Here is a 19,416-nt window from a genome sequence, read left to right as displayed (position 1 = left end):
TACATCCACCAGTCTGTTCAATGCAACTGCATTGTATTTCTGCTTGCACTTATTGATTTGAGAGAGAACTGCATGGATTGTTATAGCTCATCATTGATTTTGTTCACATGAGTTCACATGATATGATATGGTGCTTGCACAACTTTCTGCACTTAAATAAGTTTAAACCTTTCAATAAATGAATTAATGTGAGTTGAAACTGCCTTCAGGGATTTGGTTTATTTCTCGTTATTCAAAGTCACATTTTAGCTTAAGCACAGTTATGGCCCTTCATGGTCCCTTAAATAAGGAAGCATAATAAGGTTGTCCGGTTAGCGCGGTGGTTAGCGCACTCGCTTCTCACCAAGGCGACCCGGTCGGGCTCGATTCCCGAATGTGAGTTTGGTTAGTGGTCACCAAGCCGGACAAGTGGGTTTTTCCGGGTACTCCGCTTTCCCCCACAACACAAGACCACACTCTCGCGTAAAATCGTGTCAACGAGAGTGACTTAATACAAGTTATCACAACTTCCTTCACAATCGATGTACAATATATAATGTATAAAGTAAGAAAGCATAATCTGAACGCTGAGCTCTCTAAGCTTAGCGTATGGAAATGATTGTTGCATATGTTAATCCTTTCATCTTCCAGGCATTTAACTGCAGGTTTACTTGCTATTTTTTATAAACAGTTCACTTTGTCAAGTTTCATAAACAATGGAGAGTTTGATCAACGATTTATCGATTTATTTGTAATAAATAACAGTGCATGTACATAATGTTGTTGAAGAAACAACACACACACAGGCAACAACGCTCGTGTAAATTAACGTGTCGAGTTAAGCGACCTCTAGAGGGTTTTTTTTATCAACGATCATGTCGTACGTTTGAATTTTCAAAAAAGTTTATTCATCGTCGTAATGAGACATATTTTGAAATACATAGTTAGACTCGCAATGTTCACCAGATTTGTTAGGTTACAATTATTATTCTGTTGTGATATTAAGCGGATTTTCCGAGTCTTATATTCCGTCGTACTATCGCTGGTAAGCCTCGCTGTCATACAGTCGAACCCCTTTTGCTCGAATTCTCAGGGACCGGCGAAAATATATCGAGCCTCGAAAAACTCGAGCCAAGCGAAACGCTTACCTTCAGTATATAGAAAACGGTTCAATATCGAACCAAAGAGGAATTCGAGCCAAGCGAGATCGAGCCAACTAGTTTCGATTGTACATGTATTTACGATCGTTGGTAAAATGGCCTCTCTGCCATTATACATGTATTTAGGCAGAAATAATGTTAATTATCAAAAGACAAAACAGAAAAAAAGGCCTTCTGAAAAAAATAACACAAAATTATGGTAAGTATACATTAACAAATCGGAAACAAAATATATTCGAGCCGATCATACAACGCATGAAAACAAGAGTACATGAAGCGCTTGACTACGCCAGTCCGTTTTTTTTTGGGGGGGGGGGGTCGATTAAGGGGAATCCCCGAACAATTATTGAAGCCATTGTTATGGGCTTTGTTACACACACGTTTGTATATAGTCCTTTATTCGGATATAACAAACCGGATTTGAGTTAAGGCTGACGTTGAAGGATTTTACATGATACCGCCGATGACGACACCAAGGCTATGATAAAAGCCTGACTTTCAGACGAGCTAAAGCGCAATGTTTGCCATTTATCTCATAACATGAATGTTTTACATGGCGTCTGAAAGATACTGCGGTAAAGTTGAACAATCTGTGGCAAGTAGTTTTTGTCCATTTTGTCTTTACTTACAAACTAAACGTGTGGCGAACTAATCTAGCCCAGCATAACCATCGATACAGTGGACATGTACATTAAGCGAAGTAAGAAACCTGCATGATATGAATGAACATTGCATGACAATTCAAAATCATATACAGGGTGCCTGTACATTGGTTTGTTCCGTGTTAGTACCATAATCGCGTATACACCTCCCGTAACGTATCGACATCATGACGTCGGCGAGACGGAGACTAACGTCAAGTGCGAATCTTTCAAATTACCGATGTTCTCCGAAGACGCCTGCGCCGTCGGAAGAAAACTTCCGTCGTGTTCCTGTCGACAGTGGCTAAAAGATTTCTGGGTTGAGCGCTTGGCATGGTCGGAACAGACGCAGTCAAAGGAGACTGATTCATTCCCATTTTGAGCAGTAGACGTCATCATCGACGCATCGTTTGTTCTATTGACCTGGAGTGGCTCGAAATGCATCCAAACCATGTCCCCCCGCGGAACCCACACAAAATCAATAGACCGCATCTGGTCCACCAGATCAGAGTCGTTTGTCGGAATGAAGCCGTACGCCACCTCGCCGTTCTCAAGGCGTTTGCGTGCAAGGTCGGAAAGGACGATTTTGAAGTAATCCTCGTCCCTGTGATCCGGCTTTACGTACAACATGGCTATGGAGCCATTGAATTGCATGCAGGCGTACGCCTGAAGCTCCCCTGAAGCGTCCCGGAGACAGCTGCTGTCAAAACTTTCGATGACGGTCCGGAAGTAGCCCTCCATGTCCTCGCGGTACCGGTGGCCTTCCCAGTCTCGTCGAAGTACTGTCGCGTCCTCCACTCGCAGCTTACCAAGGTACAGACCTTCCGGAATCCTGAAAAAAAGAAGCTGCCAGTATGTTTGAGGCGCCTTAAAACGTAACTCGATGCTCAGAAAAAATGCAAACTACGAATATCGTTTACGTTGTCATCCGTTTCAAAGTGTTAAGTTTTGTCATTTGATATTTGCAGGACAGATATGCTGAATACAGTTTATTTAAATGGGATATCAGTCCAGTGATATAGCTATCACGTTTTGCATTATTATGAATTTGAGCCGCTTATCAAACTAGCTGCCCTTTCCGGCAGTCCATTTAGGTTAGGATGCCATTTGACACGCTTGAACTAATACTGTGCAAGCTAAGTATTTTCTCAAACGCCCACTTACTCTGGTATGGCCGGTAACTCTGTCTTGGTCCAAGCGTACATGAAGCGAGGTTCCAGGGAGGTAACTCGTCCCCGGTGCTTCACAGTCATGGTCGAAATCACCGGAGCGACGTCACGTGGAACACCTGCACGTGCGAAATGATGCAAAATACAGATTCAATATTTATACATTGGCAAAGCAATTACGCTCGCTGGATTTAAGTACTATGTTTCGTTATGAACTTTGTGTAAAAACCAGGCTCCATTCTCTGTGCATTAAAACCTTAAAGATGCCCTCTTACTCCCAAATAAGATGTACGGCAATTAATACAATTGTTTTAATTTATCCAAAAGAATGAATTAATATCGAAAACATTGGTTCTGAAGAATAATACTGTGTTTAATTTGAAAGAACACACGGTATTTCTACCTTATAAGACGATAGGTGATCACTGTAAATCTTTTAGCACTCACCAGTCAATTAATATTTGTGCGTTTTCAGTTAATGCATACACGATTACAATCTTATTATCAGTAATTAATATTTTCCATATATGCATTATTCAGTACTTAAACCTGATTTTACTAAATAACCATTAGTTCATCATGATCATCATATTAAACATAAATTTACTTTTAACGTTCAAAAACTATGAACAATCTTTTTTACACAAATTACATTGTTTTCCAAAACACAAATAAATTGTGGGCTTAGCTTTATCCTCTTTAAATCGATATAAGATGCTCCTAAAATGTGGAACAGGAGGATCCCGATAATGATATCTGACATCCGACCAGTTACTTTAAATACAAGAGGGACCACGCCATTTGATTCGCATTCTAAAGAAGATATTTTAAAGCTGGACTCTCACAGATTGAACGTTTTGACAAATTTAATATTCTAAGTCTTGGAACCAGCCAGTTTATGCGAAAATTCATGGAAACCAGTGCTTTAAGGCTGCTGACAAAAAACAGATCGCAGATTTTCTTAGTTAAGTTTAAAAATTGATGTTTTATGCATTTTCTTAACCCGTTAGTAACGCTTTTAGCTATATAAAATTAATTTTCGAACGGGAATAGGAAAATCTGCGATTTGATCTTTTGTCAGCAGTCTGATATCACTGGATTTCAGATATTTACGCAAAAATTGACTCATTCCAAGACAAAAAATAAAAAAAAGTAGTCTAAGCGGCAAATCTGTGAGAGTGCAGCTTTAAAGATTAAACAAAGGGCGGCTTAATGGATTGCATATGTTTATTTTTCTCTGTAAAAGATATAAAGACTGAGTAACCATTCGGAGAAAATAAACAAATGACGGTTTGCACGTCTTGCGCATTACGACAACGCCCATGTGATAATGAAAACTTCCTCATCGGAGCTATTCACAGCGCAGCAACATGGAAGTAGCGAGATCACACATTACAATGTGCTAATATATAAAGGGAGGAGCCGTAGTTCATCTCTAGAACTTTCGTGCATGCCAATATATAAACCTTAAGATATTATCACCATATCAATGTTTACAATTCCTGTCAAAAATACAATGAAAACTACGAAAAGTCAGGAAAAATACATGGCCGTTTCATAAGGTGCCATAGAGGTGACATGTGTATTTTGTTTAATCTCGTAGCCACGATTTACTACCAGGTTAATACGAGATACCAAAGTCGTTGGAACGAGTTAGTCACTCGTTGCCACGACAGAACTTAGTAGAGGCTACGAAATACCTAAGGTGTTGGAATGATTAAGTAATGTGTTGCCACGACATAACTTAGTAGAGGCTTAGTCTACGAGATACCTAAGTCGTTGGAACGAGTAAGTAATTTGTTGCCACGACAAAACTTAGTAGAGGCTAAGTCGTTGGAACGAGTAAGTAATTTGTTGCCACGACACAACTTAGTACAGGCTAAGTCGTTGGAACGAGTAAGTAATGTGTTGCCACGACACAATTTGTGGGGCTAAGTCGTTGGAACGAGTAAGTTATGTGTTGCCACGACACAACTTAGTAGAGGCTAAGTCGTTGGAACGAGTAAGTAATGTGTTGCCACGACACAACTTAGTAGAGGCTTAGTCGTTGGAACGAGTAAGTAATGTGTTGCCACGACAAAACGTAGTAGAGGCTTAGTCGTTGGAACGAGTAAGTAATGTGTTGCCACGACACAACTTGGTAGAGGCTTAGTCGTTGGAACGAGTAAGTAATGTGTTGCCACGACACAACTTAGTAGAGGCTTAGTCGTTGGAACGAGTTAGAAATGTGTTGCCACGACACAACTTAAAAGTAATTTGTTGCCACGACACAACTTAGTAGAGGCTAAGTCGTTGGAACGAGTAAGTAATTTGTTGCCACGACACAACTTAGTAGAGGCTAAGTCGTTGGAACAAGTAAGTAATTTGTTGCCACGACACAACTTAGTAAAGGCTAAGTCGTTGCCACGACACAACTTAGAAGTAATGTGTTGCCACGACACAACTTAGTAGAGGCTAAGTCTTTGGAACAAGTAAGTAATGTGTTGCCACGACACAACTTAGTAGAGGCTAAGTCTTTGGAACAAGTAAGTAATGTGTTGCCACGACACAACTTAGTAGAGGCTAAGTCTTTGGAACAAGTAAGTAATGTGTTCCCACGACACAACTTAGTAAAGGCTAAGTCGTTGGAACGAGTAAGTAATTTGTTGCCACGACACAACTTAGAAGTAATGTGTTGCCACGACACAACTTAGTAGAGGCTACGAGATGGCTAAGTCGTAAGGACGAGATAGTAATTCGTTGCCACGACATAACTTAGTAGAGGCTACGAGATGGGTAAGTCGTAAGGAGGAGATAGTAATTCGTTGCCACGACATAACTTAGTAGAGGCTACGAGATGGCTAAGTCGTAAGGACGAGATAGTAATTCGTTGCCACGACATAACTTAGAAGAGGCTACGAGATGGGTAAGTCGTAAGGAGGAGATAGTAATTCGATGCCACGACATAACTTAGTAGAGGCTACGAGATAACTTAGCCGTGGCTACGAGATAACTTAGCCGTGGCTACGAGATAACTAAGTCGTGGCTACGAGATCACTAAGTTGTGGGAACGAGATAGTAAATCATTGAATAAATCCATCAAGCCATAAAGAAGATTTTTGTAATCAGGAAATATTTTGAATTGTCGAAAAAAGATCCTAGATACTTAATCGCTCACAGAATTCTTAATTAAACGCCCCCAACCACACGTAGCATTAAATTTAACCCAAATCATGTTAAAGGCCAGACAGCGGATATAGCGATACACAGATTCATTAATTAACCACATATACCAGGGACATATTTGAATACGCTGACGAAATGTTGTGCAGCAAGCAATTAATTTTATACCATGCTTCTTGTACACCACTTCAGATGAATGAATAAACTACAAATTGTGGTTAATTGTGAAGCTTTGTAATGTCCGTCTGTCATTTTTCATGTTTACGTTTTTTTAAATGATGCAATTGAAAATATTCCATGTACAATGGCGGCAAAAGAATCGGTAAAAATACGATCTGACTGAAAAACACATGGTCATTGTTTTTAAGCACACGACACTTCTGGAATACGCTTCTGGTAGAACACTTCGAATCAGGATTTATTACTAACCTGTGAACGTGGCTGGTTTTCGCCAGTCGACGACATCCGGTCGCTGCAGGAAGTACTTGAGGGCCGAGGCTGACCGCGCGTGGCACATGTACGTGTGGCGGAAGAATGGCTGCACCTGAAACACCGGAAGGTGCGTTAGACAAAGCGCTGGTTGGCTTCAAATGACTTGCATGTAGCTACGCTTATATATTTCAATCATGAAAAATAGCAATAAAAACACAGGTGATTAAAAACCTCTATCGGAACACCTCGGCCATTCTCCAACATAATTATCCCGAAGCTTGCCGGAGATGGCCGAGTTGTTAGGATAAGCCTTGTCGTATATGGATCTACATTTGAGAACAAAAGCGCCGCACGTGAACCGGATATCAAGGGCTTTTTATTTTTCACTATCGACTTATACATGTGTGAAAGTGGCAAACAGCCTCAATATTTTTCTTAGCCATGTTTATATATGTGCATTTGTCAATGGAAACATGTGTTATGACCAAGTTTTATAATTGAATATTTTGAATCGTTATTTTGAATTTTGCACCAGTCAATTGTAACCACGCCCCGCCACCCGGCCAAATGCCCCCACATCCCGGGGACATCCTGGATAAGTCCCATTCCCCGTTATTTTCGGCGCGAAAACAAAACCACCGCATTCACTCGACACTGGGGGCCACCTGGGCGGTTAAAACACGGCCCATTTCCCCAGTATATTCCTGTACCCGGGGGGCGTGGTTACAATTGACTGGTGCATTACGGTTTAGGAGTTATGTACACGGTTACGGCGACCCGCCGTCTACACCAGAAATATCTTCGAAAAACGGTACGACAAAAAATGATTTATGAACTCGGATACATTGTTTGGTTGAACCAGACACCCTATCATGGTGAGAAGCAGGATGGAAAATTTATGAAATGCGATACTGCAATGTTTTAAACGTATCCGGGTCACGCGGTGTATTAATGATGAATCAAATAAAATTATGATGTTACACGACACGGAACAGCAAATTATATGTTAGAGATCATGTTAAATTTCAATTGTGTGCGCTTTTAAAACGGTCGGATGCAAATATCAAAACATCTGTACTTTTATGCAGGTCTTCTTAAATGGTATTTTTAGCACAATAGGTGGTTTTCAACATCTTTAATTACAGGTACGTCTTGGTGTTCGAAATTGAACCAAACCTTTCTGAATGTTGTCAAAAAAAATAAAAATGATTTGTTTCAAAAAACCAGAAGTCATATTTTAAAGGGACCGAAATCCGGTACAATAATTTAACATATTGCTCCCAGCTGGACCTTAAATCCTACTCCCAGGTCCGCCAGGTACAAGGGAAGAACCATCATTTTCTTTAGAGTCCCAGCTGGAGCCAAGATCCCACTCACAGGCCCTTGTACAAGGTTAGAACCTTCCATTTTTTTAGATTTCTTTTGAATTATCATTCGGCAATATTCGGAACGACGTATTTTGATTGGTTAAAGAAAATAAGTGATTTTTGTTTACGAGCAGTTAGTCAATAATAAATGTCTTTGACGAAGCGTTCTGATTTTCAAAGATTTTTAAAGAACCGACAAGTCCGAAAAGCCTTCGTCTCTGTCAGCGTTCGCTTATTTCCGTAATGCGTCCTGATTGGCCAAACCAGTATGTCACTATTCGGGTATCATTTCCGTGCCGCGCAATGATTGGTTACCTTGTTTGCGTCGGCTGTCCGGAGAACTATGGAGGTCCACTCGGGCCACGCATCCACAATCACCTCCTTCCCTGGTAGCAGTCCAGCCAGCCAGCTCCGGATCACGTAGAAGATCTGAAAATACAAAACAGACGATTTGTTCTAGTTCGAGTACAGAAATAAATATACTTATAAGTTATAAGCAAGTGTTTTGGCTGTTCTGTAAATTTGCATGTAAACAGAAAACACATAATCATTATTCCATGTTAAATTGAATCTAATTATATTTTTACAACGACTGTGAAGAAATACAGCGATTTTTAAGAAAGTTACATTGACTTTTACTAAGTCACTCTCGTTGGCACGACTTTGCGCGAGAGAGTGGTCATGTGTTGTAGGTAAACCGGTAAACCACCACTTGTCCCGCTTGGTGACACTAACCAAACTTACGTGCGCCCAGGCTGGGCATCGCACACGGGTCGCCATGGTGAGAAACGAGTACATTAAGAATGTGCATGTGTGAGAAGCAACTTGGTTTATGTTGATAAAAGGTAAGTATAATATCGCGTGAAACTATCTCACTAAGTCGTGCACTCCAATTTGCATCATTTTGCATCATTGCGATAACGGGAGGGGGGGGGGATTTTGTCTACATAACTGTTTTAAAGCAGATCACGGTTGTACACCACACAGATAAGTACTCTGTAACACATGGCGAATGAGTGCAAGGTGGTTTTCGTTTATCATATAGGCCATACAAAACAAAAGTATGTTTCGGGCAACCTAACCCTACCTTCTAAAAGCCGCCGGCCGTAGTGTCACTTGACCCTACCTCCTAATAGTCGCCGGCCATAAGGTGACATGACCCTACCCACTAAAAGCCGCCGACCATAGGGTAACATGACCCTATCCACTAAAAGCCGCCGACCACAGGGTAACATGACCCTATCCACTAAAAGCCGCCGACCATAGGGTAACATGACCCTATCCACTAAAAGCCGCCGACCATAGGGTAACATGACCCTACCGACTAAAAGCCGCCGACCATAGGGTAACATGACCCTATCCACTAAAAGCCGCCGACCACAGGGTAACATGACCCTACCCACTAAAAGCCGCCGACCATATGGTAACATGACCCTACCCACTAAAAGCCGCCGACCATAGGGTAACATGACCCTATCCACTAAAAGCCGCCGACCATATGGTAACATGACCCTATCCACTAAAAGCCGCCGACCATAGGGTAACATGACCCTACCCACTAAAAGCCGCCGACCATAGGGTAACATGACCCTATCCACTAAAAGCCGCCGACCACAGGGTAACATGACCCTACCCACTAAAAGCCGCCGACCATATGGTAACATGACCCTATCCACTAAAAGCCGCCGACCACAGGGTAGCATGACCCTATCCACTAAAAGCCGCCGACCATAAGGTAACATGACCCTACCCACTAAAAGCCGCCGACCACAGGGTAACATGACCCTACCCACTAAAAGCCGCCGACCACAGGGTAACATGACCCTACCCACTAAAAGCCGCCGACCATATGGTAACATGACCCTACCCACTAAAAGCCGCCGACCACAGGGTAACATGACCCTACCCACTAAAAGCCGCCGACCACAGGGTAACATGACCCTACCCACTAAAAGCCGCCGACCACAGGGTAACATGACCCTACCCACTAAAAGCCGCCGACCACAGGGTAACATGACCCTACCCACTAAAAGCCGCCGACCATAAGGTAACATGACCCTACCCACTAAAAGCCGCCGACCACAGGGTAACATGACCCTATCCACTAAAAGCCGCCGACCACAGGGTAACATGACCCTATCCACTAAAAGCCGCCGACCACAGGGTAACATGACCCTATCCACTAAAAGCCGCCGACCACAGGGTAACATGACCCTACCCACTAAAAGCCGCCGACCATAGGGTAACATGACCCTATCCACTAAAAGCCGCCGACCATATGGTAACATGACCCTATCCACTAAAAGCCGCCGACCATATGGTAACATGACCCTACCCACTAAAAGCCGCCGACCATAGGGTAACATGACCCTACCCACTAAAAGCCGAACATGACCCTATCCACTAAAAGCCGCCGACCACAGGGTAACATGACCCTATCCACTAAAAGCCGCCGACCACAGGGTAACATGACCCTATCCACTAAAAGCCGCCGACCATATGGTAACATGACCCTACCCACTAAAAGCCGCCGACCACAGGGTAACATGACCCTATCCACTAAAAGCCGCCGACCACAGGGTAACATGACCCTATCCACTAAAAGCCGCCGACCACAGGGTAACATGACCCTATCCACTAAAAGCCGCCGACCACAGGGTAACATGACCCTATCCACTAAAAGCCGCCGACCACAGGGTAACATGACCCTATCCACTAAAAGCCGCCGACCACAGGGTAACATGACCCTATCCACTAAAAGCCGCCGACCATAGGGTAACATGACCCTATCCACTAAAAGCCGCCGACCATAGGGTAACATGACCCTACCCACTAAAAGCCGCCGACCATAGGGTAACATGACCCTACCCACTAAAAGCCGCCGACCATAGGGTAACATGACCCTACCCACTAAAAGCCGCCGACCATATGGTAACATGACCCTACCCACTAAAAGCCGCCGACCATAGGGTAACATGACCCTATCCACTAAAAGCCGCCGACCACAGGGTAACATGACCCTATCCACTAAAAGCCGCCGACCACAGGGTTACATGACCCTATCCACTAAAAGCCGCCGACCACAGGGTAACATGACCCTATCCACTAAAAGCCGCCGACCATATGGTAACATGACCCTACCCACTAAAAGCCGCCGACCACAGGGTAACATGACCCTATCCACTAAAAGCCGCCGACCATATGGTAACATGACCCTATCCACTAAAAGCCGCCGACCACAGGGTAACATGACCCTATCCACTAAAAGCCGCCGACCACAGGGTAACATGACCCTATCCACTAAAAGCCGCCGACCACATGGTAACATGACCCTACCCACTAAAAGCCGCCGACCATATGGTAACATGACCCTACCCACTAAAAGCCGCCGACCATAGGGTAACATGACCCTACCCACTAAAAGCCGCCGACCATAGGGTAACATGACCCTATCCACTAAAAGCCGCCGACCACAGGGTAACATGACCCTACCCACTAAAAGCCGCCGACCATAGGGTAACATGACCCTACCCACTAAAAGCCGCCAACCACAGGGTAACATGACCCTACCCACTAAAAGCCGCCGACCATAGGGTAACATGACCCTATCCACTAAAAGCCGCCGACCACAGGGTAACATGACCCTATCCACTAAAAGCCGCCGACCATATGGTAACATGACCCTACCCACTAAAAGCCGCCGACCATAGGGTAACATGACCCTATCCACTAAAAGCCGCCGACCACAGGGTAACATGACCCTATCCACTAAAAGCCGCCGACCATATGGAAACATGACCCTACCCACTAAAAGCCGCCGACCATAGGGTAACATGACCCTATCCACTAAAAGCCGCCGACCACAGGGTAACATGACCCTATCCACTAAAAGCCGCCGACCATAGGGTAACATGACCCTACCCACTAAAAGCCGCCGACCACAGGGTAACATGACCCTATCCACTAAAAGCCGCCGACCCTAGGTAACATGGACCTACCTTCTAAAAGCCGCCGACCCTAGGTAACATGGACCTACCTAATAAAAGCCGCCGACCCTAGGTAACATGGACCTACCTACTAAAAGCCGCCGACCCTAGGTAACATGGACCTACCTACTAAAAGCCGCCGACCCTAGGTAACATGGACCTACCTACTAAAAGCCGCCGACCCTAGGTAACATGGACCTACCTACTAAAAGCCGCCGACCCTAGGTAACATGGACCTACCTACTAAAAGCCGCCGACCCTAGGTAACATGGACCTACCCACTAAAAGCCGCCGACCCTAGGTAACATGGACCTACCTTCTAAAAACCGCCGACCCTAGGTAACATGGACCTACCTACTAAAAGCCGCCGACCCTAGGTAACATGGACCTACCTACTAAAAGCCGCCAACCCTAGGTAACATGGACCTACCTACTAAAAGCCGCCGACCCTAGGTAACATGGACCTACCTACTAAAAGCCGCCGACCCTAGGTTACATGGACCTACCTACTAAAAGCCGCCGACCCTTGGGTAACATGACCCTGCCTACTAAAATCCACCGACCCATAGGTAACATGGACCTACCTATTAAAACCTACCGAGCCTTAGGTAACATGGACCTACCTATTAAAACCAACCGAGCCTTAGGTAACATGGACCTACCTATTAAAACCAACTGACCCTTAGGTAACATGGACCTGCCTATTAAAACCAACCGATCCTTAGGTAACATGGACCGACGTATTAAAACCGTCGTCCATAGTTGTTTTCTACATATTCGATTTCAAAAAGTTAATAAATAAAAAATACCCACCTACTGTGCCAACTGATTTTGATGGGTGTTTCCCTAAATATTTCTTTCGTTAGGACACATAGATTAAGAAAGTATGTACGTTGTATACATATACATTGTAGGCGCGTTTGTTGTCATAAAAGAGGACAATCTTCCCTTGCAAACGAGCATGGTAAAAGATTAATGGCCTTTAATAAAAAATGTCTCAGACATTATTAACAAAATCGGTCATATTTGTATTACACTTGAATACTGAGTGGAGATATATTTACAACTGTTATTTATTTGAGTCTAAATACGGCATATCAAAAATCGCCACAAGCCGTCTCAAAGCTGAAAAGGTATTTGCACGGAAGGAACTATAGTGTTCAAACATTTACAATTTGCAACCTGTATCAGCCAGGCACGTATGGGACATGCACACACAAAGATAACGGACAATCTATTACTACCAAGGACCGGCCGCGACCAATGCACTATCTTTTTAACTTCAACTTTCAACTATCGAAACTGTTTATAACAAGTTATTTCTACTAGATTACATGATAACACGAGCTGTCATTGTAAGTGACAAATGCTACCAATGTGTCAATATTGAGAATACATTCAGGAAGTGCTAACATAAACTTTAAGCATGTATGCAGGACTCAATGATTTCTTACTTCAAGTGTGTTTGTGGGGCGTAGGAGTGACGATGTACAAAGAGGTAGGGACCTGTGATTTGCGCGCGACACGTCCAGAGATAAGGACCTGCGTCGTGCACGCGAGATGTCGCATCAGTGCCATGTACCCCCACCCCACACCCCCAATCACAGTCCGGGCACGGCCACATATAGTCTATGTGCATAAACATTATATGCAATCATCCAAAATGATGGTCCTCTAAGTGTGACCTTGACCTTTGAGATAGGGACGCGGGTCTTGCACGAGACACTTCGCCTTTGTGTGCCTAACATCTGTACAAGGTCATTTCAAAAGTAACAGCCCGGTAACGAAAAACCAAACGGACGGACAGTGCGGTTGAATATGCCCATATGCGGGGCTGAACGAAGAGAAAACATTACTACTAAAGAGATATCAATGACAGAGAGAACAAATAAACTTAAGAGTCACGACTACTACTTAAGAGACATCAATACCACATAAGATACTTCAATAAAAGAGACATCAAAACTACTTAAGAGACACTAATAATACTAAAGATACACCAATAAAAGAGACGTCTTAACTAATTCCACGCGCTGAAAAGCTAGACTTAGCAAGTACATGTATATTATAAAATACCAAGAGTTGCAGAAATTGTGCAATAGTCATGTACAGGTTGTGCTTACAAACATTCAAAACGCCCGCGTCATCGCGTGCCAAAACCACGATACCAAACTCGGTAGTTGCCGAGGGTATTAACTGGTTCCGTAATGTAATCGGACAGCAGAAGCGGACATGGTTCACATGGAAAACCTGCCTTAACCACACGTATTTCACTCCTTAAACATAGAAAATTCATAGACAGGGGTCGCCTGATATGGAGTCAAGATATGATGACCCAGTTGTGGCGAGGCGTTTATCATCGAAAGCTGTTTTTTTTCAGAACATCTTCAGATAGTTGTACCCTTTAACATGTACAGATAATTGGTTGACTATTGACAAGGAAATCTTAGGTTAATATGTGTTCAAGAAAACAGTTACTTATAATGCACCAGTCAATTGTAACCACGCCCCCCAGGTCCGGGGACTTTGACTTTCGGTCTCGCCAAGCCCGGTTAAAATCCCCGCCCTGGGGAGACGAACTGCTGTTAAAATCCCCGCCAAATGCCCCCGCACCCTATTGACCCTAGGTAAGGCCCATTTCCCGCTATATTTTATATAAAACCACCGCATTCACCCGGCACTGCGGGGCCACCTGGAAAGTAAAAGCACGGACCCTTTCCCCGGCTATCCCCAGTATACTCCCGGACCGGGGGGGGGAGGTGTGGTTACAATTGACTGATGCATAACTCATATCATGACGTTTAAAAACACTAACAGTGGTGATGGAACACACGGCGGGGTTCATTACATAAGGCGGACAATGAATGCGGACAGACCTCTATAAAATCTTAAACACCAATAAATGCCCGTCTGCAAAACCTGGATGGAATGGGGGTGGTGCATCTCTGCAAAAACTGGTGGGACCGGGGGGGGGGGATTTCGTCCTACACCGAACTTTATCATACTTAGGGTATGTGCCTTTAGACACGTGCATGGGCCGTATGTCATAAATCGTCTGGTTAAAACTAGAAGGTACCAAAACGAGAATGAAATATAGAAGGTCTCGGTGCCTTCTGCCATTAACACACCGAAGTATGTCACGCTATTAGAAAGTACTTTTCTTGTAGTGTTTTTTGGCAAATCAGCTAACATTCCATATAAACGGGGTAACTGACTTCTGCCAACAACGAGTTTAATAAACCAAAATGTTCGCAAGGGTCAGCAGTTTTTGGAATGGCTACTCCCTTGGGTCAATGCCAACGCGAAGCTGAGAAATTTAAGATGGCGTCAAAGATGGCCGCCAAAACACAAATATTAAATGCGTATTCATATTTGCTAATTTCCATTACGACAATTGAGTTTCCAATGCCATGTTTCAACTTAAACGTAAGAAGTAACATTACCAATGTGACATAAGTTAACATGATTACTATCTCTTACATAAATTACAAGTCTGTCTATTGTGTATGTATGGTCTTATTCAAAATCGTCACAAATCCGTACATGTATACACAGCATTTGCTAAAATTTAAAACTAGCAAATAAACTTCGATTTTTTAGTCTGAGCTAATATTTTATTCCGTCGTCTTGTGCCAAATCAGAAGATTAATCGGGACATGGTCAGGTTTGGAGGATAATTTATTTTGTAAAATATATCCAACTTGTAACTCGTAGGATCTATTGAGACAGCAAAATATAGTATACTCAGTATGGCATAAGATAGCAGAAATATAATGATTAACTGGTCGGTAAATTTATTTTGTAACTTGTACACAACTTGCAACTTGTACGCTTTGAAACAGAAAAATATGGCATATGCCATATATAAAGATAGCATAAATAAAATGTTTTATTGGAAGGTAAGGGTGCTTTACAAGTTGTACATTGATAACAATTATATGTCGTGAACACGAGCATATTGGAGGAGTTGAACTATTGCCCATTCTGATCGGGTGGCACCTTGTAATTTCTGTAAAGCATTGATTGTATACACTTTTATTAGTATAACAATATGTAATTGGTTAGCAGATACTGGGAAACTTGGCCTGGTGCACAATAAAAGAAGAGCTTTTCTTTACATCTTCAAACGAGCTTTTCATTACCTTTTCAGTGACTCATTTAATCATTAAACTGCGAATCCCGGTCCTATACCTGAGTACCCGTTATTCTAAAAGGAGAGATTTTTAAAGTAATGTGTCCCAAAAAATATGCCTGGGACTTTCAATTTTAAGCTAAGAACTCATGGTTTGAAATATATTACTAAAATAGCCGCATTGAAGCATTTCACTTCATTTAGAATCGCTGCCTTTCGTGTTAATTAAAGTAAGATCTTTGCACTGCCAGATGATATAATATATAAAAGTAGTGACTGTTTCCTTCCTCTGACGTCAGATTATCAGCAATACCTTTCAGCGTTCTTTTTCGCTATTCTAGATTCTTTGTCACAAAATTGGATATTGTTTTATAAATTTTCAAGTTAAATATACTCAAAACTCGTTTAACTATTCGTGTGCGGACTTTTGTAACTTCAAACACAATACATTACACTTTCAGTTTCCAACAGGACTTCTTCAATTATTGAATGTATTTAGAATTTCTAACTGATATTTTTTTTCGTTAATATTTGCGAAACCCCTCTGATGTTTGGCATTAAGAACATAACCGTATCTCTCGTAAAACTACCTGAAATTCAATTGAGAATTTCTTAATTTTAAACAAACGACCAGGCCAAAAAACGGTTTAGTTAGGGTTACATCCCTTAAAAAAACAGGAAGGGTAGGTACTTTATTTATTTTATTTTTTTATATTTTTTTAAGGCTTTATGTAAGAACGTTTATATTATCATCATTGGCGAATGGTGTTAAAGTAATGTTCTGCTTTAAGCTTAAATGTTGTTAAACTACATATTAAAACACACACTTAAAAAATAAACACTGATAATAAAAACGGTAGGGTCGGCGCCTATTTGGTAGGTAGGGTCGTGTAACCCGAGCCAGATGTATTTTTTAGTTCCAACTCTAACACTACAGTAGCTCGATAGACTCCCATGGCAAGGCTACCAATTAATAATTACAAGTACAATGCCCGTCCGTCCGTCCGAGCGAACCATACCGGCTTACTAATACCTCGAACACGAAACACGTGCATTGCTCATGAGTGTGTTCTTTAATTCGTTCAAGGCAACCTTATGTAAAGGCTACAATACATAAACCGGGTTATTTTATGAACACATTATCACGGTTAGTCTGATTGTTTATTAATTGTTATCTTTGATCAGTTCCTGGCAAACCTCCTACCACTGGTACCAGTGCAGTGGCGTGTGCGGTGTCCTCCACGTGCTTTCTGAAACATGCTCGTACTGCTCCTGATTTGCTACCCATGTGTTTTAAACACTATACATGTACAATAATTCACCATAAATATGATGCCCAAGTTCTGCCATTTCAGATTTTCAGATTTGCCAAGCGGTGGAGCAAAAATACGCAAACGTGACAATACGAAAATTGGCGGGGCGAACATACGTCATTTAGCGGGGCAAAAATACATTTAACCAAAATATCCTAAAGACTAATGGAACCACTTAAACTGACTAATGGAACCACTTAAACTAAGTTATTAACGCATCTTAACATAATTTAGCCCCTATATATACGAACTATATTTATTACTTCATAAATAATCAACAACGTCGTTCACGCGAATGATCATATACCGGATAATAACCAGCCTTGCTTCGCAGACGCTGATACTGTTGTGTTTGAAATCATAGGGGTGGGTGAACTGTTTTGAAACATTTTCTTTTTATAAGTTATCATTAGTAACAGTTCCCCAATCAGTATTGCTAAACATGGGATTTTTTGAAGGGGGGGGGGGGGTCAAAGGGGTGTTTCAAAACAACGCACCCTGCCCATGTGTTAGAAATAGGCCAATAGAACATGACAAAGTTAACAAAATAATGAAAGTGATAAAAAATGTATAAGCCCTAATGATATTTTTTTTCAAATAAAACACTATTATTTTAGTAAAATGTCATATCTCTTTTTAAACAATATCATACGACTGAAGGGTACATTTAAGTGTCAAAGCTATATGACGCTCATCTGTGACAACAGCAGTGACGTCACTGCCAATATTGACGTTGACGTACCATGGCGGTGCCTCTACGTACCTTGGCGGTGCCGGGAAGGCGACTCCTCAACTCGTTGTTCAGCTCCTCGACCTCATCGTGTGACAGAACCTTGTAGATCATTCCAGCCCCTCGCTAGGAAAGTCCCAACTGAGGTCGAAGGTATCGCGATAAATCGTTGCTGGGCTCCGGTTGTCACCTTGACGGATAAAACACAACTGATCACTGAGTCAAACAATGCTGGTGTTTAAATCACTGATGTGTCTGCACCGAGTGAAACCACAAGTTGATGCGTACAAAATATGACAGAATCCACGTGTGTATGCTGTAACGAATGCGGAAGCAGTTGAATGAGATAACGATTGTAATTTAAATATATGTGGTAACTCCAGAATGTCGTGAGAATAAACTGCTTTTCAATGTCACTTCTCGTCAAGTATTTATTCAAATGTAAAGCTCTTCCTGGCTGACAGTTTAAGAACGCGCGCGACACTGTATTGGAAACTGTTATATACAGTTCGATCTTCACACTCACTGATAACCGACATGTACATGTATATCCATGATCAGATAGACTATTGAACAATTCAAGTTAAACTCCATTCAAAATGTGACTGTTTGTTCTCAATGTAATTAATATATATGAAACAATTTTACAGCTTGTACAATGTGCACGTGACACACTGACATTGATATCGTGTAAACAACAAAGTTCCGCAAAAAACCGGCTGCACTGCAATATTACTCCGATAACCGAATTTAGTCTTGTAAATGCTGACATACAAGAAATGCAAAACCACTGACTGCCAGCCAATCAAAAGTACACTTATTCGCTTGTTTTCCCATTCAATGTTTAGTCCATATAATGAAAAAACTTTACTTGTAATAATTACAAATTGATCAATATTTCAAGTCATCAATACTATCAGTTGTCCCATGATCGGTTTATATACAGGCAAGGTTTACTATACAATACCACCTAAATACTACAAAATAGGCCGCCATTCACGTGAAGGACGAATGTATCGTCCTGTTCTCGTGGCTGATTGGCTGTCACCTGTGTTTACCTTTTGTGGTCTACTTACCTGATTTCGGTTGAATAGGTAAATAAAGTTCATATCATTAAAATTAAAGCATGCATAATGTATTTGAAACAGCATTTCCAACAATAATTACATTTGATAAAATCTTTACTGATGAAAGCATAAGAAATATATGTAATATGACATCTATTGCCATACCCACATGTTGGGCGAGTCAGTATGTATAATGGTCATTCATTCATTACCGCTCGTCGTGCTATATATAGGAAAATGTCGGTGAAGTGGAACAGGCGTGTAGAACAGGGGAGGCT

The 19,416-nt window shown here is 42.1% G+C and overlaps 1 protein-coding gene across 1 annotated transcript; it reads right to left on the bottom strand.

The window, feature by feature from the left end:
* Positions 1-703: 703 nt before the first annotated feature.
* Positions 704-19,066, bottom strand: LOC128211873 (glycine-N-acyltransferase-like protein 3). The gene is made up of 5 exons (XM_052916984.1): positions 18,105-19,066; positions 8,226-8,339; positions 6,541-6,655; positions 2,945-3,068; positions 704-2,612 (listed from the first exon to the last, which is right to left on the bottom strand). Exons 1-5 carry the CDS (start codon positions 18,183-18,185, stop codon positions 1,967-1,969), a joined length of 1,080 nt encoding a protein of 359 aa, XP_052772944.1. The 5' UTR covers positions 18,186-19,066; the 3' UTR covers positions 704-1,966.
* Between the last annotated feature and the right edge of the window lie 350 nt (positions 19,067-19,416).

This window comes from Mya arenaria, chromosome 12 (assembly GCF_026914265.1).
Source record: "Mya arenaria isolate MELC-2E11 chromosome 12, ASM2691426v1".
Lineage (NCBI taxonomy): Eukaryota > Metazoa > Mollusca > Bivalvia > Myida > Myidae > Mya > Mya arenaria.
Note: the sequence above shows the minus strand (reverse complement) of the source record. Positions and strands in the feature narration are given on the sequence as shown.